We start from the raw sequence: 23,684 nt of genomic DNA on the forward strand, positions 1-23,684 counted from the left end.
TTGAAGTCCAAAACACCTCGAGGGCTGAAGCTTGCTCATGCCTCTTGTAGAGTATTGTGGGCTGAGAGTGGGCAGTCTGCACATGCCCAGAGGCGCTCTTGACGCCTTGGCTTTGCGGCTGCGTGGCGTCAGTGGCTCTTGGCCCTCCCTGTTCCCTTCCTCCCAAAGAAGCCCAGCCTTCTCTTAAACCCTCCTCTTGCTGCTTCTCTCTCCGGGAGGCCGGGCTTCTCTCCTCCCCTTCCTCCTCCTCCGAGCCGCGTGCGTCGTTTCCCGTGGGCTGGGAAAAGCCAGAGAAGGAAGGAAGGAAGGAAAGGAAGGGAAGGAAGAAGGGAAGCGGAGCCGAGGAGGAGAAGAAGAAGGAGGAGGAGGAGGAAGAGGAGGCGCCTCTCCATGCAGAGCAGGCAGGCAGAGCCGAGGCTGGAAGAAGAGGAGGAGGAGGAAGAAGAAGAGGAGGAGGAGGAGAAGGAAAAACCAGGGTCCGAACGAGAAGAGGCAGGAGCAGAGAAGAAGAAGAAGGGGGCCGGCCAGGCCTGGCCCCCCAACAGCATGGAGATCGAGAAGGAGTTCCACCGGATGGACGAGGCAGACAGCTGGGCCGCCATCTACCAGGTAAAAGGGGACTGGACCCCATTGTCTCACCCTTTCCCCGCCTTCTCAAGCTGGACAAAGCTCGGCCCTTCCCTTCCTTTCCCTCTCGCCTTCTTGCCCTGGCTTTCCTGGCCTTGGAAATGGGTCTCCTCCCCATTTCTCACCCCCAGGACCCACTTTCCCCATCCACTCCAGTGTGTGCAAGTGCAAACCCAGTAGATGCAAGCCCCCACTCATCCTGCCCTTGGTTTATGGCAGCTATGGGCAAACTTGGGCCCTCCAGGTGTTTTGGACTTCAACTCCCACAATTCTTAACAGCCGGTAGGCTGTTAGGAATTGTGGGAGTTGAAGTCCAAAACACCTGGAGGGCCCAAGTTTGCCCATACCTGGTTTATGGGGTGCTTGCATTGACATAGCTGCTGATAAGGGATTGTGTGAAAGTGTGTATCTTTGCACTAGCCATCCCCTGTGACCCAGACTGTGTATATATGTTTTGTGTGTGTATTTGTGTATCTCTCCCTAAGAACCATCTAGGCCAGTGTTTCTCAACCTGGGGGTTGGGACCCCCATGGGGGTCGTGAGGGGGTGTCAGAGGGGTCACCAAAGACCATCAGAAAACATAGTATTTTCTGTTGGTCATGGGGGTTCAGTGTGGAAAGTTTGGTCCAATTCTATCGTTGGTGGGGTTCAGAATGCTATTTCATTGTGGGTGAACTATAAATCCCAACAATTACAACTCCCAAACGACAAGGTCTATTTTCTCCAAACTCTACCAGTGTTCACATTTGGGCATATTGAGTATTTGTGCCAAGTTTGATCCAGATCCATCATTGCTTGAGTCCACAGTGTTCTCTACAAGTAGGTGAACTACAACTCCAAAAAACTCAAAGTCAATGTCCACCAGACCTTCCCAGTATTTTCTCTTGGTCTTGGGAATTCTGTGTGCCAAGTTTGATTCAATTCCATCATTGGTGGAGTTCAGAAGGCTCTTTGATTTTAGGTGAACTATAAATCCCAGCAACTCCAGCATTACCAAATGACAAAATCAATCACCCCCAACCTCACCAGTACTCAAATTTGGGCATATTGGGTATTTGTGCCAAATTTGTTCCAGTGACTGAAAATACATCCTGCATATCAGATATTTAGATTATGAATCACAACAGTAGCAAAATTACAGTTGTGAAGTAGCAACAAAAATAACATTATGGTTGGGGGTCACCACAACATGAGGACCTGTACTAAGGGGTCGCGGCATTAGGAAGGTTGAGAACCACTGATCTAGGCACTTTAAGATTGTCTGGAGAGGCTCTCAGTCCCGCCCCCTTTGCAGATACGATTGGCGGGAACGAGAGACAGGGCCTTCTCAGCGGTGGCCCCTCGGCTATGGAACGCCCTCCCTAGGGATATAACACTTCGAAAGAGAGTCGTGTGATGGGACTCTTCATTTTATCTTCCCACTAGCCGCCCCTTGCCACACGTCGCTGTGGCCCAGTCTGTGTATGTGTGTTTTGTGTGTGTGTTTATGTATCTCCCCCTATGAAGCACTTAAGATCATCTGGAGAGGCCCTGCTCTCAGTCCCGCCCCCTTCGCAGATGCGATTGGCAGGAACGAGAGACAGGGCCTTCTCAGCGGTGGCCCCTCGGCTACATTGCTGTGGCCCTGTCTGTGTATATGTGTTTTGTGTGTATGTTTATACATATCTCCCTATGAACCATCTAGGTGCTTAAGATCGTCTGGAGAGGCCCTGCTCTCGGTCCCGTCCCCTTCGCAGATGCAATTGGCAGGGAGAGACAGGGCCTTCTCAGCGGTGGCCCCTCGACTATGGAATGGCCTCCCTAGGGATAGTAGATCGCCCCCCTCCCTCCTAACATTTCAAAAGAGCTGCTGTTTGAGCAGGCATTTGCAGACACAGTGTAACAGACTAATTGAGATCCACCGAACGATTGGACGATGCAACAGAAAAATGATTTTAGTGATGAGACGCTGAGGACTTTATGGCTTTTATTGCTTTTATACGGTTTATATTATATGTAATGTTTTTAACTGTATTTAATGTTGTTTGGAGGCATTGACTGTCGAATGTAAACCACCTCAAGTTGCCTTTGGGCTGAGAGAGGCGGTATATAAATATGATAAATAAATAAATATATATATGTGCATATATGTGTGTTTGTGTTTATATATGTAACTAGCTGTCCCCTGCCACGGGTTGCTGTGGCCAGCCTGTGTATACATGTTTTGTGTGTATATGTGTGTATATATTTGTGTATATGTGTATATATACGAGTGTGTTTGCGTATATATGTGGTTTTGCACATGTATTGTAATATATTTTTTATTTTTGGCTTTTTAAGTCTCTTCCGCTGTGTTTTTCAGTGTTTTATGAGTGATGGTCACTTGTTGGCCTGATACGTGTATTGTGTCCAAATTTGGTGTCGATTCGCCCAGTGGCTTTTGAGTTATGTTAAATTAGTCCCACAAACAAACATTAGTTTTTTATTTATATAGACTAGCCGTCCCCTACCACACGCTGCTGTGGCCCAGTCTGTGTATATGTGTTTTTTGTGTGTATATATCTGTGTATATGTGTATATATGCGTGTTTGCATTTATATATGTCGATTTGCACATGCGTTGTAACATATTTTTTATTTATTTATTTTTACTTTTAAGTCTCTTTTCTTTGTGCTTTTCAGTGTTTTTATGAGTGATGGTCACTCGTTGGCCTGATGCGTGTATTGTGTCCAAATTTGGTATCATTTCGTTCAGTGGTTTTTGAGTTACGTTAATCCCACAAACGAACATAACATTTTTATTTAGATAGATAAATGGAAGATGGCACATGCACTGCATTCTTGGCCATATCTCTGAAAATAATAATATTTTTTCATGTTATTTCTAGCAGTCTTTCAACTGCCATAGTTCAATGCTATGTAATCATAAACTTCTTAGTTTTACAAGGTCTTTTATTTGGGTGGTTGTGAGTTTTCTGGGTGGTATGGCCATGTTCGAGAAGCATTCTCTCCTGACGTTTCGGCCACATCTATGGCCAGGCATCCTCAGAGGTTGGGAGATATATTGGAACCTAGAATATATTTAGTTTCCATATGTCTGTGGAAGGTCCAGAGTGGGAAAAAGAATTATTGTCCGTGAATGTTGCAATTAATCACCTTTGGTTAGCATTGAAAAGCCTTGCAGCTTCAAGGCCTGGCTGCATCCTGGCTAGGGAAATCCTTTGTTGGGATGTGATTAGCTGGCCCTGATTGTTTCTTGTCTGGAATTCCCCAGTTTTCAGAGTGTTGTTCTTTATTTACTGTCCTATTTTTAGAGATTTTTTTAAAATACTGGTAGCCAGATTTTGTTCATTTTCATGGTTTCCTCCATGCATGAAAGTGTGGTGGGACTCTTCTTTTTACCTTCCCTTGGAAAAGGGCATGCACTTCATTCTTGGCAATATCTCTGAAATTCATAATATTTTTCATGTATTTTTTCACTGCAATATCTCTGAAATTCATAATATTTTTCATGTTTTTTCACCGCAATATCTCTGAAATTTATAATATTTTTCACGTTTTTTCACTGCAATATCTCTGAAATTCACAATATTTTCCATGGTTTTTTTTCACTGCAGTATCTCTGAAAATCGTATTTTTCATGTTTTTTTTTTACTGCCAAAGGTCATGCATTGCATTCTTGGCAATATCTCTGAAAATAAAAATATTTTTTCATGTTATTTCTAGCAGTTTTTTAACTGCCATGGTTCAATACTATGGAATCATAGACTTTGTAGTTTTACAAGGTATTTTAGATTTATTTTGCTTACATATATATATTGTGTTTTGATTCTGTTGTGAACCTCCCTGAGTCCTTGTGGAGAGGTGGTGGAATATAAATAAAGTTTATTATTATTATTTGAAACATAACAAGATGAATCCATAGCAGACAAGATCACTCTGCTGGCTGTTGTATTGGATCACATGTTGGACACTTCCCAAGTGTCTAGGACTGTATGATGTATCAGAGAATAATGCATGCAGATCCCAGGAAGGTGGCCTTCTGCAGCTGGCAGATGGTAATTTTGTCAGTGTCGATTGTGTTTAAGTACAGGCCAAGGTCTTTAGGCACTGTAACCACTGGGACCACCTTGACTGGTTTGTGCCAGAGTCTTTGCAGTTTGATCTTTAAATCCTCATATAGTGTCAGCTTTTCCAGTTGTTTCTTATTATCTTAAGATTATTATTATTATTATTATTATTATTATTATTATTATTATTTTCCCTACCAATTATAAGAGGCATCCGCAGTAGATTTAATGCAGTTTGACACCACTTGGAACTGCCCTGGCTCCATGCTATGAAATTGTGTGAGTTGTAATTTTCATGAGGCACCAGCAAACTCCTATCCTTTGGCCAAAAAGGATAAAGGCCTTGCGCAACTACAGCTCCTTTGAATCCATAGCATTGAGCCACAACGGTTTAAACTGAAGTCAAACCACATTAAATCTACATTAAATGTAGCCCTATAAGAGAATAAAAAATCAAGGGTACTCTTTTCCATCTTGGGGTACATAAACATTGTAGAATGAGTGTAATTTGACATCATAGAAGTTGTACATAATTTGACATTTCTCTGCCGAAGAGTGTTGGTGCCCAATCAAACTCCAAACCCAGGATCACATAGCACTGAGCCATGGCAGTTCAAATGGTGTCAAACTGCATCCATTTGACAGTGCAGATGCCCCATTTGTCACCCTCCCTGAGACATCCTCCCTCCCTTCTCCATAGACGAGGCTTCTGGGGACAACTGTCTTGCAGATCTCCCCTTCTGCGTGCAATCTGCCTGGGTAGCTTCTTCTCTTGGAGCTCATCCCTAATTAGTAGCTTTCTGCCACAGTGCCCTGGAGCGGCAATATTAATGATCAATGCAGTCATCTTACTTTGCCTTGGGAAACAATAATCCTAGGACTGTAATCCCTTTCCCTCCCTTCTGAAGAATGGCGTGTTCCCTATTTGCACCCTTCTACTCCAGCGCTTTAGGGGTAAATTAACATTTTTCTGCGCCTGGTTCCTGATCTTTCAGTCTCATCTGGAGAGGTTTTACACAATGCTGTTTTGGTTGCCAGTTGGTATTTCTGAGCATTATTACAGAACAGTTCAATTTCACAAGTGTGTGTGTGTGTGGGGGGGGGGGGGGGGGGTATAAATAAAGTATTATTATTATTATTATTATTATTATTATATCATTTATTTGGAAACTGCAACTCCTCTGAATGACTTGCAGAACATCAACACTTTAGAATTAATGCAGTTTGCCATGGCTCAAGGCTGTGGAATCATAGAACTTGTAGTTTTACAATGTCTTTAACTTTCGCTGCCAAAGAACGCTGGTGCTTCACTAAACTACAGCTCCCAGGATTCCATAACACTGAGCCATGGCAATCCAAGTGGTGCCAAATTGTGTTAGTTCTACAGAGGAGCCCCCGGTGTTGCAATAGGTTAAACCCTTGTGCTGGCAGGACTGCTGACCAAATGGTTGGCAGTTCATATCTGGGGAGCAGGGTGAGCTCCCGTCTGTCAGCTCCAGCTTCTCATGCGGGGACATGAGAAAAGCCTCCCACAGGATGGTAAAACATCCGGGTATCCCCTGGGCAACGTCCTTGCAGACGGCCAATTCTGTCACACCAGAAGCGACTTGAAGTTTCTCAAGTCACTCCTGAAACGGGGGGGGGGGGGGGAGTTCTACAGTATAGATGCACCCTTAATTCAGGGTAATATTTTCAAAACAAATATTTTGAAATCTGCTTGTATATGATTTTGAAAACTGGATTTTCTATGTGGTATTGCCCGTGAAATGGTGACTTTCAATTTTGAAAATGGCCTAATCTATTCCAGGTAATCTTGTTCTGAAGGCAGGGGTGCAGTTTTCCTTGAATTTGCAACAAGGTTCGTGCCTAGTGTTCTTATCAGATAAATTACATGCAGTGACAGAGAGCATGCAGGACTAGTCCAGTTCACACATGCAAACTGAGGTTAGCTGATGTTATTTTAAGAATATTTGCGGCTTGTACCAGTATTTTGCTGCCTCAGGGTTTTTGGGTGAGTAGACAATGTGAAAGGTGGGGTAGTGCTCTCCTCAATCATCTAATGGGTGTAGAGATTTGTGAGATCTGTTTTAATGGATATTGATGGTGTTTTAGTTCATACGCTGCCAGGCTAAATCAATATGAGAGATTGGTCTTAGCTGCTATTCTCTCTGTAAGGGAGCTGAATGAATTTATCCCTTGCCATGGGGATTTTGGAAAATGGAAAAGTTGCGAAATCAATGCCTTTCCCTCTGGTTATGCTATGAAGGATTGGGAAAAAAAACCCTTTACAAGCCTTGAATGGCAAAATAGTAAAGTTTACACTCTCAATGTCTACATCCAGTGGTTTGTTTCCAACTATTTATTTTTATCCTATCTTTCTCCTGATATAGCAGTGTTTCTCAACCTTCCTAATGCCATGACCCCTTAATACAGTTCCTCATATTGTGGTGACCCCCCCCCCCCAACCATAACATTATTTTCATTGCTACTTCATAACTGTCATTTTGCTACTGTTATGAATTGTAATGTAAATATCTGATATGCAGGATGTATTTTCATTCACTGGACCAAATTTGGCAGAAATACCCCATATGCCCAAATTTGAATACTGGTGGGGCTGGGGGAGGGGGGATTGATTTGGGAGTTATAGTTGTGGGATTTATAGTAGTTCACCTACAATCAAAGAGCATTCTGAACTCCACCAATGATGGAATTGAACCAAACTTGGAATACACAACTCCCATGATGAAAAGCAAATATTGAAAGGGTTTGGTGGGCATTGACCTTGAGTTTTGAAGTTGTGGTTCACCACTCAAACAATGGTGGATCTGGACCAAACTTGGCACGAATACTCAATATGCCCAAATGTGAACACCGGTGGAATTGGGGAAAATAGGCCTTGACATTTGAGAGTTGTAGTTGCTGGGATTTATAGTTTACCTACAATCGAAGAGCATTCTGAACCCCACCAACGATGGAATTGAGCCAAACTTGACACTCAGAACCCCCATTGCCTTGAAGTGACTTACTGGCACGAGCCTCCTTCTAGCCTCGCACACTCTCCCTCGCCCGCTCATACGCACCACACTGCCATGCGCTGAGCATGCCTGCTCTCTCCTCCTCACTTGGAATCTCAGAAACAGCCCTCCCATTGGTTGAGAGGCCGACCAATCACAGCAGAGGAGGGCTTTTGGTGGGAAGTTTCCAAAAAGGAAGAGAAGGACAGGCAGAGAGATCTTCAACCTTCTCTGCTAAAGGGGTGCCTAAGACTATCAGAAATATATGTTGGCGACTCCTCTGAAACCCCCTCGCAACGTCCCAGGGGTCCCGACCCCTAGGTTGAGATACCTGCGATATAGGGACTCAGGGATGCTTACAATATGATACAATACAAATTAAAATATGAGTATAAAATGTAAGAAATAATTAAACCCCTTGTGTCATTAAATCATTATTAAAATATTTTACTTAAAATCATTAAAAACTAGACAGCCACCCCCAAAACTAGATAAGGCATATGAAATCAGTTGCTCAATATTAATAGCTCTACTTCACTTGAGATGAGCAAATTGATTCAGGTTGAAAACTGAAGTTCTCTTCACAGTCAAGGTACTGTTAAGCTCTTTGATCAGGTTGGCCAAGTAAAACGGAGATTAGGAATTGTGTGTATTTGTGGCGGAGGGGGAGACTCTTCTTGTGGCGCTCATGTTCTCCATTGTTGAAAGTCAGGCTAATAGGTTTTGCAAATTTTCTTCCCACTAATCTGTCCTTGAAGTGCACAATGCTCAGAAAGTGACTTTGCCGAGAGTATTAGACCAATGCAGCTATTACTCTTGCTTCAATTTAATTTTGTCCTCTCGACATAGCTGTACTGAATAGTGGTAGCATGGGGATGGTAAATTATGTCAGCAAAAGTAAAGAAATTAGGTCAAGGAGGCTGCTCTAGTCTTGCACCATGTGCTTTGCATAATTTCGCTACTTAATGTGCTTGCGTTCTGCAGCATTTGTGAGCACTTTGCTACTAAAAGCGTAGCAGGCATATTTTGAGAGGTACTGTGGAATCTACCAATCTTTTAAAATTGTGTCTGTTTCTTCCAGGCTTGTAGCCCCCAGTTCATCTGAGGTCAGTAATAAACACAGGTGGCTTTTTGGCCTTGGGGAAATCACGTCTGAATGTTTTGCTCTCTCTAAGGCACACAGCAATGAAGTGTGCTTTAATTCTCCTCTGTGAGAGGCAGAGCAGAGCTGTCGAGTGTTAGATGTGCCACAGAGCTGAGCTGCTTTGCATTTACGGTGTAATCTTTTCTCCAACCCTATTGTGTGCTTCACACATTGGACAGAATGACCCAGTTCTTGGAGAAACCAGCAAGCTTCAAAGTAGTTTGAAATATTTAAAAAATTCAATTTGCTTCCATTGAGATGGAAGAAGGTTGTACTTGTATTGATACATAGTTCCAGAGCTACAATGCTTGGGATAGCCCTGTCTCTTCCATCAAGCCAGAACCCCTACTCAGTACATAGTTCCTCAAAAAACAGCTGTCCTTTCAAACCGTACATCAGGCACTGTAGCTTTATGACTTTTGCATCATTTGATGCAGCCGTCTTCCTTCCTGTAGTTATTATCGTGCCCTTATCTTTTGTATCTGCCTATCTAAGATAGGCATGTCTTGTGTTTGGTGAGCTGCTATAGTTGTTGGCTATCTACAAAACACACAAAGCTGTAGTTCTTCCTAGCCCATGTTAGAAGACAAGGAACCAGGAGGATTACTGTGGAAGGCAATCAAATCATGTGCTGTTATCAGTTGGCCCTTGTTTATCTCCACCCTTGGTTTTGTCATAAAGCACAGACCAGCCCTGGAAGTTCTCCTGGATTCATCACTGAACTACAGGTCTCAATAGCAGCCAGGGGATCTTTTGCGCAATTAAAACTTGTGCGCCAGTTTCACCCATTCCTTGGGAAGTCACATTTGGACACAGTAGTCCACACTCTTGTTACATCCTGAATAGACTACTGCAATGCACTCTACATTGGGTTGCCTTTGAAGACTGTTTAGAAGCTCCAAGGGGCGGCAGCCAGGTTTCTTACTGAAGCAGGGTACAGGGAACACACAACCCCCCTGTTTCACTTGCTCAACTGGCTGCCCGTCTGCTACTGAGCACAATTGAAAGTGCTAGCTTTAGACTATAAAGCCCTAAATGGTTTCCAGCCCAGCTTATCTGTCTAAATGTATCTCCCTTTATGAACCATCTCTGAGGTTAAGATCATCCAGTGAGGTCCTGCTCTCGATCCCACCCCCCTTCTCAGGCACAGGCACAATTGTGGGAACAAGAGACAGGGCCTTCTAAGTGGTGACCCCTCAGCTATGGAACTCTCTCCCCAGTGAAATTAAATTACCTCTCTCCCTCCTGACCTTCAGAAGGAAAGTGAAAACTTGGATATGGAACCAAGCCTTTGGACAATAAGTGCAATAAGTGACTATGAGACGGTGCAATTAACAACCAGAATGGTTCATGGAATATGCCTTTGGATTCTGTGGTTTTAATTCATTGTCTTCAGGTTGATATGTTTTAATTAATTCATTTTAATATATATGCTGGGTTTTTTTTCTGTATGTATATATGACATTGAATTGTGCTTTTTTTGTGAGCCACCCTGAGTCCCCTTAAGGGTGAGAAGGACAGGATATAAAGGCAGTAAATAAATAAGTCACATTTAATTAATGATTATTGTAATATTTTACTGATCTTATTGCTCATTTTAACTTTATACGTTTGGGTTTTAAATGTGTTACTGGTTTTAGTGTTGTTATATTGTATTATAAGCACACCATCGTGTGCTTGTAAGCTGCCCTGAGGCGCAATGGGAGGTGGTGGTGGGATATAAATAAAATATTAATAATAATAATAATAATAATAATAATAATAATATCTGAACAAGAGACTAACTTGCAAATCCTATCGGTGGGATTTGTTTCCCTAGTTGTTTTTGTAGATAATCTAAGTTGAAAAGTTTATTTTCTGGCATGATTTGTGTGAAGCTTAAGACATTGGTGGCATTACTGCTTCTTATGTTGCTGTCTCAAAACTGAACCTACCCTGTATACTATAGAAAGGTTAGTGGGGGAAAAATAAACCCCAAAAAACTTGGGTAAACTGAAGCATGGATCAGTGTGGGTAATGTACTTTAACTCTTTTTTTTTTTTAAAGGAACTATTTCCTTCTCTGCATAGAGTGGCAAGAGGCAGGAGTTTAGTTCATCCCAGGGGAACTTAAAAGAAGTACTAACCCAGTCTCTCTGGCCTTTTTGAATGCTTGGATGGAGAAACGGCAGCAGTGATGCACAGGGACTGTTGACACCTAAGGTCTCACTGGTGCTTTTTCCTCTCATGTGTCATACCATTTTTTGTCAGCAGTTTTGGCCCCAAAGCCACACTCCATTTAAACATGAGTTCAATATATATATATATATAAATTGTATATATAAATGGCACAATGGACTAAAGCGCTGAGCTGCTGAACTTGCTGACCAAAAGGTCGAAGGTTTTTATCTGCGGAACGGAGTGAGCTCCTGCTGTTAACGCCAGCTTCTGCCAACCTAGCAGTTTGAACACATGCAAATGTGAGTAGATCAATAGGTACAGCTAGGGCAGTAAGGTCATGGCACTCCATGCAGTCATGCCGGCCACACGACCTTGGAGTTGTCTACGGACAACACCAACTCTTTGGCTTAGAAATGGAGATGAGCACCATCCCCCAGAGTCAGACATAACTGGACTTAATGTCAGACCAAAACTTTTACCTTTAACCTATATATAGTAAGTCCATCACTGCAATACCTTCCAATATATCAGGGTGTCTCGAATGGGTTCCACGTGGCCTTCCAAGTATCAGTAAAGTGCAGCTGCATTCAGCCTTAAGCAACACCATAACAAACATGGTGCAGATTATAATTTACAACTATAGCATTGCATATTGCCTTAATCAAACACTATTCCCTCTTTGTGACTATGTAGAATGCTTTTAAATCCAAGCAATCACTCAGATCCAGTGCCATGCATAACAGAGCATCGGTCTCCCTTTTACCACCCTCGGTGCTTCCTGAAAATTCACCTTCTAGAGTAGGTTTTGGGAATACACAGCGGGCCGCAGTGAGAGAAGGAGATTGCCCCCTGCTCCCAATTCCAGTGGCTGAAGCAGCTCTGTCAGCAGATTGGATTTCAGTCTCTGTGTGAAGAAGCATTACAGTCTTTTCTGATGAGTTTTAGTTCTCCCCTTGCAGACAATTACATTATCATCACTGGTTTCTGAGATGGAAACCAAAGTAATTTTTGTGGCAAAGCCTTTTGGGGAATTACAGCCTTGCCTACTCATGGTATTTTAAATTTAGTTTTGGGGTTGGCTTATGGTCTTATGGGTGGTTATTTAGAATATATATGTTTGTGTGTGTGTGCACATACATACACATACACACAAAACAAAAACTCACAGCACAAAACAGCTGTCAGCCATTGTGACTTCTTGGAAGTAAAGTCTGCTAAAGTTCCATTCCCACCCAGATTGACTAGTCCACTTTTCCACATAAGCCTTGGTGACTGTTGGTCATCTGTGGTCCACAGACAGAAGATGCCAGAAAGGAAAAAAATAACAACTTGTCTTCTGGTTTGCAAACAATTTGCTGCTTGGTGCTGATTCTCATTTGCCGCAAGCTGCTAGCTGAGTGACTGTTTATGAGCCAGCACTAAAGGCAAGTTGTAATCATCTGTGGAAGGCTTTTCCGTGCCCACTTCCTTTATTTTTGGGTTTTAAATGTATGGTATTGGGTCTTTTAAAAAATAAAAGGTTGGGTGCATTGTGAAATGAGCACAGGGACATTTCTAGGGAAGTTGATATTTCAGAGCCCATCAAAAAGAGTTTTGTAAAAGTATTTGGTATTCTCAGGAAAGGTCTAAGACCAAGAATAAGCATTGCAGCAGGTATCTTAGGGAAGAATGGGTGGCAGGAAGCTCTTCTTTGCAACACCACCAACAACAAAACTTTATTTAAATCCCGCCCCATCTTGCCGTGGGAACTCTGAAATGTTCTTCAATTTGTTGTTGAAGGCTTTCATGGCCAAAATCACTGGGTTGCTGTGAGTTTTCCAGACTGTATGGTCATGTTCCATAAGTTTTCTCTCCTGACATTTTGCCCACATCTATGGTAAGCATCCTCAGACCCCTCAATCTCTGAGGATGCCTGCCATAGATGTGGGCGAAATGTCAGGAGAGAATGCTTCTGGAACATGGCCATACAGCCCGGAAAACTCACAACAGCCTGTTCTTCAATTGTTTCCCCCAAACAAAAGTTTTTTTCTCATTGTTGAGTTGGTGGGGTAGGGTGGGGGAATGACCTTTCGATATATTGTCAAAGGCTTTCATGGCCAGAATCACTGGGTTGTTGTAGGTTTTTCACAACCTCTGAAGATACTTGCTGGAGATGCAGGCGAAATGTCAGGAGAGAATGCTTCTAGAACATGGCCATACAGCCCAAAAAACCTACAGCAACCCAGACCTTTTGATATCTTCATAGAGCATGAAATATTTACTTACCAGTAGTTAAAATTGTCTGATACACAGTTAGAGTTGGTTATCAATGCCAGTATTCTCATTGAGTTAGGATGCTGGAAAACTTTCCAAAACATTTTTTGAGTTCAAACATATTTTTAAACCCATTCCTATCAGCAACCCCTGTGAATTTCATAAGGAAAGGGATAATGTTGGTACCATAAATATCCTACAAAAGGCCTACCACACTACAAAACTAGGTTTTTGGATGTCAATGAGTGTGAAGACACTTAAAAGGTAAATAGTATTGTGACATCTTATCTACGTGTGTTATTCCTAGAGATAATGCCAACAATCCCTGCAGTATCATACCACTTTAGTATATTTATATTCAATCTTTATTTTTCTTTTCCTGGTCTTTGGGATCATGTGATTGTGAATGACAAATGAGTTTCTGTCCTTTCCCTGTCCCGCTTGGGGTGAACTACACTTGACTAATAGCAACAATAAATGGATGTACGTGGAGTGTTTTGTGGACCAATTTAGAAGCAAAAAGGGAGGAGAGAAGATTCATTTCCCCTTAAAATAATAAAATATTCTGCGTGTGTATTACACAGTGTGACAGGAATGAATATGACACAGAGTTCTCAGTGGAAGTACTTTGGCATTTGGGTGCCAGATGGTTTGCCACAAATTCTTCAGGGCATAAGAGTTGGGAAGGATGCCCAGGACAAAGGCAAAGAATCCAATCTGTTTTCCAGTCTGTACCAATGTCTCAGAAAATATGTAAAAGAGCGCACCATTTCCCTGCCATCAACTGGGCCGAATACCCGGATGGGACAGATAACATAGGGTAGCTGTGTCTTGAGTGTGCTGCTTCTGACTCCATATAAGAGGGATAATGATGATGATGATGATATAATGATACCTTATTGTGGAATGAGGTGGGTTGGTGAAATTCTGTGCACAGAAAACTAGCTGTGATGGGAGGACAGTTCACTTTACCTTTTTGCATTTGAGGTGTTTTGCAACACACCATTTCAAGTCTTCAGGTACAGTGGAATACACTCATAGAGTTGTAGAATAGGAGGGTACTCCCAAGGTTATCTAGTCCAACTTCATAAAACATCTCTGACAGATGACCATACAGCCTCAGTTTAAAAACCACCAAGGGCTATATCCCAAAATACTCCATTGATCATTAAAATCAGAGGCTGTTTATACTGTTTAAACTTTCTATGGTTTGCGAACATTTTAAGAAGTTTGTAAAAAAAATGAAAAAATGCTAAATACCAATATAAAAACACTTTATAACAAGTTAAATTGATTTTTTTTAATATTATTGTACATAATTTCTGGTCTCGGAGAGGCAATAGATAAATGCTTCATGTAATGTAAACAAACAGACAAAAAAAACCCCATACTATCAGGGAATGTAACAGTAATGACCCAGTACATTTTCTCTCAATTGGACCTTTAGGCTTCTGAAGGTGAAGTGTGTTTCACTTGAATGCCGCCTGTTTAAAAGCTTCATGAAAGAACAAATGAGTAAAAACAAGAATTAAGTGAGAGCCTTTCACTCCAATATGCAGGTTTTTTATTTGCAAGGAATGGTTTATAATACAAGCAAATGTTCAAACGTGGCGCCCCACTGCTTGCAATCTCAGCTCAATCCAGTCTAATGTAGACAAAGCTTTCAGATCAAAGTAGCTGTGGCATTAATTACATTAATGTCGTTAACATGCATAGTTTTAAAAAGATGTCATGAAGCACAAGGCTGCCTGAGTAGCCTTGAGATTGCAAAGGGAACAGGAGGGGAATCCCACCTAACTTCATGGCCTTGACAATATATCATTTTAACACTGCTATTTGTATCAGAAGTGTCAGTGGGAAGAATCCCCACTTAATACCTTTCCAATGCTAACAAGATAATGGGGTGGGAGAGTTAAGTAGGAACCACAGTAGGAAAAGAATAAACTCCCCCTCCCCAGAACTTATTTAGTACAGACATGTTTTAAATGTGATTTAAAAACCTTGCAATTTGGATAGAAGGGTTTATTAGGAAGGGCGGACATTATTTGTTTATTTACAGTATTTATATTCTGCCCTTCTCACCCCAAAGGGGACTCAGAGAGGATCACAGAATGCATATACAGCAAACATTCAATGCCGTTCATTATACAATGACAAGACAGATAACTGTACATAGGTAGAGGTATATAGGCTTTCCCATCTTCGGCATCTTGAAGGCTGTGCTTGATTCTGGCCATGGAGGGGGCAGTGCTGTCGCTGCATCTTCCCTGTCAAAGAGCTTTGTTTATGTATTTCCTCCTTGATTGAATCGCTGGCATTTTTCTGACATTTCCTTATGGGTTCCTTAAATACCTCTCCGCTTAAAGCTTTACCTATTTATGTACTTACAATTGCTGTTTTCGATCTGCTAGGTTGGCAGAAGCTGGGCTGAAAGCCAGGAGCTCACCCCGACCAGGGCTACAAACTGTCAGCCCTTCGTTCGGCACGATTTTACTGCAGCTGGCGATTAACCTGCTGTGCTAAAGCCCGGCCCTATAGATTAAAGGGGAGATCTAGTCTGCGAAGGTCTTGCAGACAAAGTAATGGTAATATCTTTGAAAATACAAATGCCTTCGTGCTGGACAGATGACGCATTCATTACACAAATATATCTGGTATATCCGTAGGAATGAAGGGAATTCACTCTCAAGGTAGAGGACTATTGAGCAATAGCTGGCAGCTACAGATAGAAAGTTTTGCCCAAGTATTTTGGCAAGAGACTGAAAGGTATATGAAGAGAATTCCCAGCCACAGTAGTAATTACTTGTTATTGATGTTCCCAAGAACAGGAAATAAAATGATATAATGTGCAAAGACAAGGAACGTGTGGGCTGTGTGTGTACAACTTGTGATCTTCTTTGGTCACAGTCTGTGGGCTCTTAAAATCCCGAGCAGTTGAGCAACTGTTAAGTTGCTAAGTCTCATTATTGCAAAAGCAGTTTTGAAGAAAACATATACTTTTTTAAAAAATCCTGGGGAAAAGGTTTTGTGTCTACCAGTATTCCTGTTTGGGATAATCAATGCTTAAAACACATCTATGACAGGCATCCTCAGAGGTTATGAGGTTTGTTGGAAATGGAGCAAGTGGGGTTTATGTATCAAGTGGAAGGTCCAGAGTGGGAGAAACAAGCAAAACAATATTGAACAAAAGTATTCAATTGTAGTTAATATTCCATTTTTTAACCATAATTGCAACATCATATGAAATGCTGGAATTTGTAGTTTGGGGAGGGCTATGTAGAACTACAAACTACAAACCCCAGCATTCTGTGGGGTATTACCATGACAATCACAACAGAATATCACTGGACTATAGAAATTCGGGTTGAGCTACAGCGACATTTGCATACAAGCAAATGCATGTGCAGAAGGAGAAAACAGCCCATTGAGAATGTCGTATTCGAGTATTCTCTCCTCGTCAGAAAAAGGAATTAATCAAGATACATAAAGAAACCAGGATGTGATAGCAGATTACTCTCTTATTATCACACATCAACCAAAAATTGGCCCTTTAGTTTGATCCAGAATAACTCTCCTTATATTTGTTTAATTATAGTGACACCACAACAGAGGTCTTTGACAGCTTGAAGTGAATACTACAATTGCTTCTGATAGTGAAAAAGAGAAATATATTTAATGTGTTGTCGAATGTTTTCATGACCAGAATCACTGGTTTTTTGCTGTGAGATTCTCGAGCTGTACGATCCTGTTCCAGAAGCATTCTCTCCTGACGTTTCACTCACATTTATGTCAGGCATCCTCAGAGATTGTGAGCTCTGTTGGAAACTTGGCAAGTGGGGTTTACATATCTCTGGAATGTTCAAGGTGGAGAAAGCCATTGAAATCCACAAGCATGTGGACAATTTCAACAGAAAGGAGGAAACCATGAAAATGAACAAAATCTGACTACCAATATTTAAAAACTCTAAAATTAGGATGGTAAACGAAGAACAACATTCAGAAAACAGGGGAAGTCCAGACAGGAAACAATTAGGGCCAGCTATCACCTCCCAACAAAGGATTTCCCCAGGCAGGAAGCAGCCAGGCTTTGAAGCTGCAAGGCCATTCAGTGCTAATGAACATGGCCAATTGCAACATTCACACTTGCCTCAAACAGACAAGAGTTCTTTCTCCTACCCTGGACACTTCACAGATAGATAAACCTCACTTAGAATCATAGAATCATAGAGTTGGAAGGAACCTCATGGGCCATCCAGTCCAACCCCCTGCCAAGAAGCAGGAATATTGCTTTCAAAGCACCCTGACAGACGGTCATCCAGCCTCTGTTTAAAAGCCTCCAAAGAAGGAGCCTTCACCACACTACGGGGCAGAGAGTTCCACTGCTGAACAGTCAGGAAGTTCTTCCTAATGTTCAGATGGAATATCCTTTCTTGTAGTTTGAAGCCATTGTTCCATGTCCTAGTCTCCAGGGAAGCAGAAAATAAGCTTGCTCCCTCATCCCTGTGACTTCCTCTCACTTGCCTAGTTTTCAACAGACGTCACAGCCTCTGAGGATTCCTTCCATAGATGTGGGTGAAATATCAGGAGAGAATGCTTCTGGAATATAACAATACAGCCTGGAAAACTCACAGCAACCTAGAAGTGTATTTGTCATGCTTAAATGCCATGAAAAAGAGAGGAAATAAGATGAGTATTTTGTAAGCTTAATAAACAAAGCCATATTTAGAATAAAACAAATCAGACAAAACAGACCCGTTCTAAACTGTCTATTCTGTTGTTGAAATAATCTTGGTTTGGGAACACTGATTATTCCCCCCTCCTCCGTCTTAACCAAGGAAGAGTTTCTGTCATCCCAAAAAGAATTGGCTAAATTACAAGGCTTATTACACTTCTCTGCATTTTGTAATATTTAGGAACATATTTGCATGTGGCCTTTCAGTCTGGAGAGGATGAGTCACTGCAGCTTTGAGCAAAAATGATGGATTCATTTTAAAAATAAGAACCCATTAAAATTAACACACTGGAAAAGTTACAGGCAGATTAGAGGGTTGCTTTCAAAATTAATAGGTCCCAAACCTCGCTCTCCTTTACTAGATTCTCACTAGGATGTTGAGATGCATGTTTCCAAAGAACACATTCCATAAAAAGCTGGCTCACAATTGAAACATATATCCATCGCAGTACATAGTGCTCAAGGCCAATAGAAAACCGTGGCCACGAGAAGCAAAATTACAGTAGGACCATTTGTAGGTCTTTAATCTTCTATAGCTTATTTTTAAAAGAGCCAATTTTTACCATTATAGATCTCTCTCTACTAATATAACACGCAAAAATTGCCTGCCAAAACTACTTCCATAGCATAATATATAATACACAGCCCATTAGTGTATTTTATCCTGTAGTTTAATAGAGTTTGGTATATTTTAAAACTAGCACTAATAATCAGGTTTTTTGGGGTTGCTGTGAGTTTTCCTGGCTGTATGGCCATGCTCCAGAAGCATTCTCTCCTGACATTTCATCCACATCTATGGCAGGCATCCTCAGAGGTTGTTTTGATTGTTTTTTCACTACCTCTGAGGATGCTTGCCATAGATGCAGGCGAAACGTCAGGAGAGAATGCCTCTAGGGCATGGCCATATAGCCCGAAAAACCCTACAACAACCCAGTGATTCCAGCCATGAAAGCCTTCGACAATACATTGATTGTTTTTGTTTCTGATTTTTTTTATTAAGGGCTTGCTGTAATTACCACCAAATAAATGAAAGGTTGCAAGTTAATTTTAGTACTGGATTGTTGTTTGTTTGTGAATCACAATTATAAAATGTGCAATGTGATAGGCAACATCACAGTGCTTGCTATGCAAGTGTCTCGACTAAGGTGAATGAAGGAATGATGGATCTTCTGTTTCTTATAATCCATAAAATAGTCACTTTGAATTACAGAATTTTACTCATTTACAGAATTCAGTTCATGCATGAGATTGCCACTCTCCTTTGTGTTCAGTTGGTATTCTGTAGCCTTGATAAGGATAAAGTCCTCTTTTAGCTTTCTGCTGTCTTTTGTCTGCAATTCATTTCCTTATTTTCTGTGTAAAGGATCAGCGATTCATCTCTGACATCAGAAATGATAATATTTAGAAACAATTGGTAAAACCCTGCAACCTCCCAAGACATTTTGCCACTGACCTTGAAGTAGCTATTGTGCAGCAAAGAAATTTCAAAGCGAGATTAGGGCAAAGAAAGGTTGAGCTCCAATTCATTAGGTGCCAGCCTATCTCAGCAAGTTAGAACTGGGTTAAGACGCTGTGAACAAATTGCATGTCTTAATTGGTTTACCTGGTTGCTAGGATGTTCGTGTTTTCAGCAACAGTTCGGTCAATGCCTGGGATTAAAAATGTAACAGTATTTGTCTGCATAAAATTTCCCTCTAATATATGTTCTCATCACAAAATTTGGATGTGTGTATTATAATATAAATGCTCATTTGTTCATCAGATGTGTGTGTGTGTGTGTGTGTGAAAGTAAATAAAAGTAAAAGTTTCCCTTGACATTGAGTTTAGTCGTGCCTGACTCTGCGGGGTGGGGCTCATCTCAATTTCTAAGCCGAAGAGCCGACGTCGTCCGTAGGTCATGTGGCCAGCATGACTGCATGGAGCACCATTACCTTCCCACAGAAGCAGTATCTATTGATCTACTCACATTTGGATATTTTGGAACTGCTAGGTTGGCAGGAACTGGGTTAACAGCGGGAGCTCACCCCGCTCCCTAGATTTGAACCGCCAACCTTTCGATCAGCAAGTTCAGCAGCTCAGTAGTTTAACCCACTGTGCCACCAAAGGGCCTCTCTCTGTCTGTACACACACACACACACACACTGCATCTAATGAAGTGGGCTCCAATACATGAAAGTTTATGTTAAACTGTATTGCAAGTGGGATTAATTTCTCTACTTCTATTATAACAAATCAACAAAGTTACCCCACCTTCCACCCTTCATTTTATTATTATTATTATTATTATTATTATTATTATTGGTGTCAGGAGTGATATGGGAAACTGCCAAGCCACTTCTGGTGTGAGAGAATTGGCAGTCTGCAAGAACGTTGCCCAGGGGATGCCTAGATGTTTTTGATGCATTCTCATGTTCTCACAGGGGGGGCTGGAGCTGACAGAGGGAGATCACCCGTGCTTTCCCCGAATTCGGACCTGGAGCCTGTCGGTCTTCAGTCCTCCCGGCGCACGGGTTTAACCCACTGCACCACTGGGGGCTCCTAATATTAATCATAATAATACTTTATTTATATCCCGTCTTTCTCCCCGAGGGGACTCAGAGCAGATAACAGCATATAAACAGACACAGGCAAACATTCAATGCCTTGTTACAGTGAAACACAAATGAGACACAAATATACAGACAGAGGCAGAGGCTTTCCTTTCATTTCCTGCTCTGGAAGCGGAGCTCATCTCTGGCACTGTGGGAAACGCTCTTTCTCCATTTCCAAGCCGAGGAGCTTGCGTTGTCCGTAGACACCTCCTAGTCATGTGGCCGGCATGACTGCTTGGAGTGTCTTTTTGCCTTTTCCCTCCAAAGCAGTACCTATTGATCTACTCACATTTGTATGTTTCCGAACGTTTAACCTTTAACAGAACCATTAGTTCGGATAACCTTTAATCCACAAATAAAAGATTCTAAGTTGCTAAAAATTTTATACTAGAAAACTAAAATGCATATTTATACTAGAAAACTAGAATGCATATTCAGCTAGAAATAGAACTATGGTGTATCAATATTGCCATCTATGTGAAAAGATTTCACTTTCGTTTGACAGTAGTAGCTGCACATGGCTTGCTTTTATATTGCAAATGGAATACAATTATCTATCTATCTATTTATCTATCTATCTATACACACACACACACACACACATATAAATCTTGATCTTGCTACTGGATATAAGGGACTCTGTTTTACTACACTATCATATATAATTGAACTTTTTGGAACAAAACCCCGGTGGATACCAAAGAGCCCAATGTAATTGATGTGACTAAATGCTGCTGCTGATAATCCTTTTCTATTTGCTGTGGTATTGGATGGTTTGTATAGGATGTTAACGTTGCCAACACAAAACCAATGTGATGGTTTTGTTATGACATGGGACACTGAAAAGAAATACATTGTGGTGAGCCTAATTTTGTGTATGTTCCAAGGGAGCTGTAATTGGACAGTAATGTGATTTATTGTATACTTTTCAAAAACAAAACAAAAAGGAAACAACTAGTGACTCTGTTTAGGAATGGATATGTTTGCACTCTTTGTGTTCTGTGTCCAGTGTTACTGAGAGGCAGCATCACTTAGTGGTTTGAGCATTGGATTACAACTATGCAGGCCAGGGTTTGAATCTCCCCTCAGCCTTGGAAACCCACCCCAAAGAAAGGCAAAACCCACCCCCACATCCCTCTGAACAAACCTTGCCAAGGAATCACCATAGGTTCACCACAAGGTAGAATTGACATGAAGGCATAACTGCTGATGTTACTCAACATCATTATGCATGACTTGGATGATGAAATACAGGGCATGCATTTCCATTTCCTGATGACACCAGATTAGGAGGGGTAACTAATATCCTAGAGGGCATGATAAAGATTCAAAACGACTGACAGATCGGAGAGTTGGGCCAAAACTAACAGAAAGATCTTCAAGAGGAATAATCGTAAGCTATTATGCAAATGCTCAAATATAGGATGAATAACTCCTGGCTTGACAGCAGTACATATGAAAAAGAGTAGCTTTAGTAGACCACATGTTAAATGCAAGTCAGCATGGTGATAGGATAGCCAAAGAAAGTCAATGCAGTTCTAGGTTAAACATCTGGAAACCAAGCCCTGTGATGAATGTCTTAGGGAGCGACCTCATCGGTTCGGCGATATGGCGGCTGGATGGACTCCAGTGGAGCTCCGCTGAAGTCAACCTCCAACCAGAGCTAGCGGAGGCAAATTTGCCCCCAGACCGGGCCGGATTGAAGGCCCGCTCAACGCAAAACCTCCCGAAACCGATCCGACGGTCTCAAGAGCTGATCCCCCTCAAGGGGGTCAGCCAGCAGACCCGGACGGGGGAAGGTAGCGGCTAGCGGGGAGGTATCTCACCCAGGGACCTGGATCGAGAACGACAGCCGACCATCGCCGCAATTTTAACAGGACGTGGAGAGAAAGACCGCAAAGGTGAGCAGATTCCAATATCAACCCCCTGGGATACAGAGCGAGACTCAGAGGCGACAGAAAGTCAGAAAAGTCAGAAAAAAGGGAAAGAGCCCCTTTAGGGATATTACGGCTAAAGAGAAGATTGGAGAGAAAGGAGAAAGGAGAGAGAGTAGCCAGAGGGGAAAAGAGCAAGAAATTAAGCGAGAAAGGATAAGGATAACCTAAATACAAAACGAAAAGAGCGAAAACAAGCATAGAGGATAAGAAACAAGAAACAAGGGAGAACAAGGGAGAAACGAAGAGAGAGAGAGAGAAAGAGAAAGAAGTGCCCTATGGTGCTCTGCAGGGCTCTACGGTAAAGGCAGTGATCAAAAGCGAATTAAAGCAACTTAAAGCAACCTGAGTGGTTCAAAAATAATTGATGAATATTAAGAAGAAGTAAGAGAGGCAAAAAGACCATCAAAGAAAGGAACCACAAAGCGCAAGGAAGAGAGAGAGAAAGCGCAAGAAAGGGGGGCAAAGATATACAAGGATAAGAGAATAAACAGCCCTACCTGCCATATTGGCCTTGAAAACGCTGTGTCACCACCTCAAGGCTACACACTCGACCTCCAGCATAAACAAAGGCTCCCAAGGCTACACACCCGACCTCCAGCATAAACAAAAAAGTCACGAGGCGCGCTCCCTCCCGCAGACCAAAGCAGTAGCAGCGTGAACGGAAGGAAGGCTGCCTGCCACCCGCAGGGGCATCTGGGAAGAAGAAGGGAGAAGGCGGAAGTGGGAAACCACGAGGCGCGCTCCCCCCCCCCAGAGCAGAAAACCGCACGGGACATTGGGAAGGGAGAAGGCGGAAGTGACATCAAGGCAAGGAGGAGAAAGGAGGATCGAAAAAGAGAACTGCCTAGAGAGACAGGAACAGCGAGACTAACAAAGAACAAAGCATAAGGAACCAAAGATAGAGCTAGCAAACCATAGAAGGAAGAGTGGAGAGCGAGAATCTAGGAAAAAGGAAGGAGTTAACTGACACTGATAGACACAACAGATTCAAGATATATACAAAAACATATTAAACATCAAAACAATAGATATACTTATAAACATACACACAAAAGCATAATAATAATAAAACAATAAAAGAATAACAACTGAAAAGCAACTGGGGAAGAAAAAAAAAAGAGATACAAAAAAAATAATAAAAATAATAATAATAAAAAAATAAAATAAATAAATAAA

At 41.8% G+C, this 23,684-nt stretch overlaps 1 protein-coding gene across 2 annotated transcripts in view; it reads left to right on the forward strand.

Annotated features, from left to right (window-relative positions):
- Positions 1-205: 205 nt before the first annotated feature.
- The window catches only part of PTPN1 (protein tyrosine phosphatase non-receptor type 1), a 112,219-nt gene continuing 88,740 nt past the window's right edge, over positions 206-23,684 (forward strand). The window contains exon 1 of one of the 2 annotated variants that reach the window (XM_060772120.2): positions 206-609. In XM_060772120.2, coding sequence (XP_060628103.2) covers positions 391-609 — 219 coding nt within the window. In that variant the 5' untranslated portion in view covers positions 206-390. The remainder of the gene's footprint in view (positions 610-23,684) is intronic. The other variant, XM_060772121.2, reaches the window with a different exon arrangement.

This window comes from Anolis sagrei, chromosome 4 (genome assembly GCF_037176765.1).
Source record: "Anolis sagrei isolate rAnoSag1 chromosome 4, rAnoSag1.mat, whole genome shotgun sequence".
NCBI lineage: Eukaryota > Metazoa > Chordata > Lepidosauria > Squamata > Dactyloidae > Anolis > Anolis sagrei.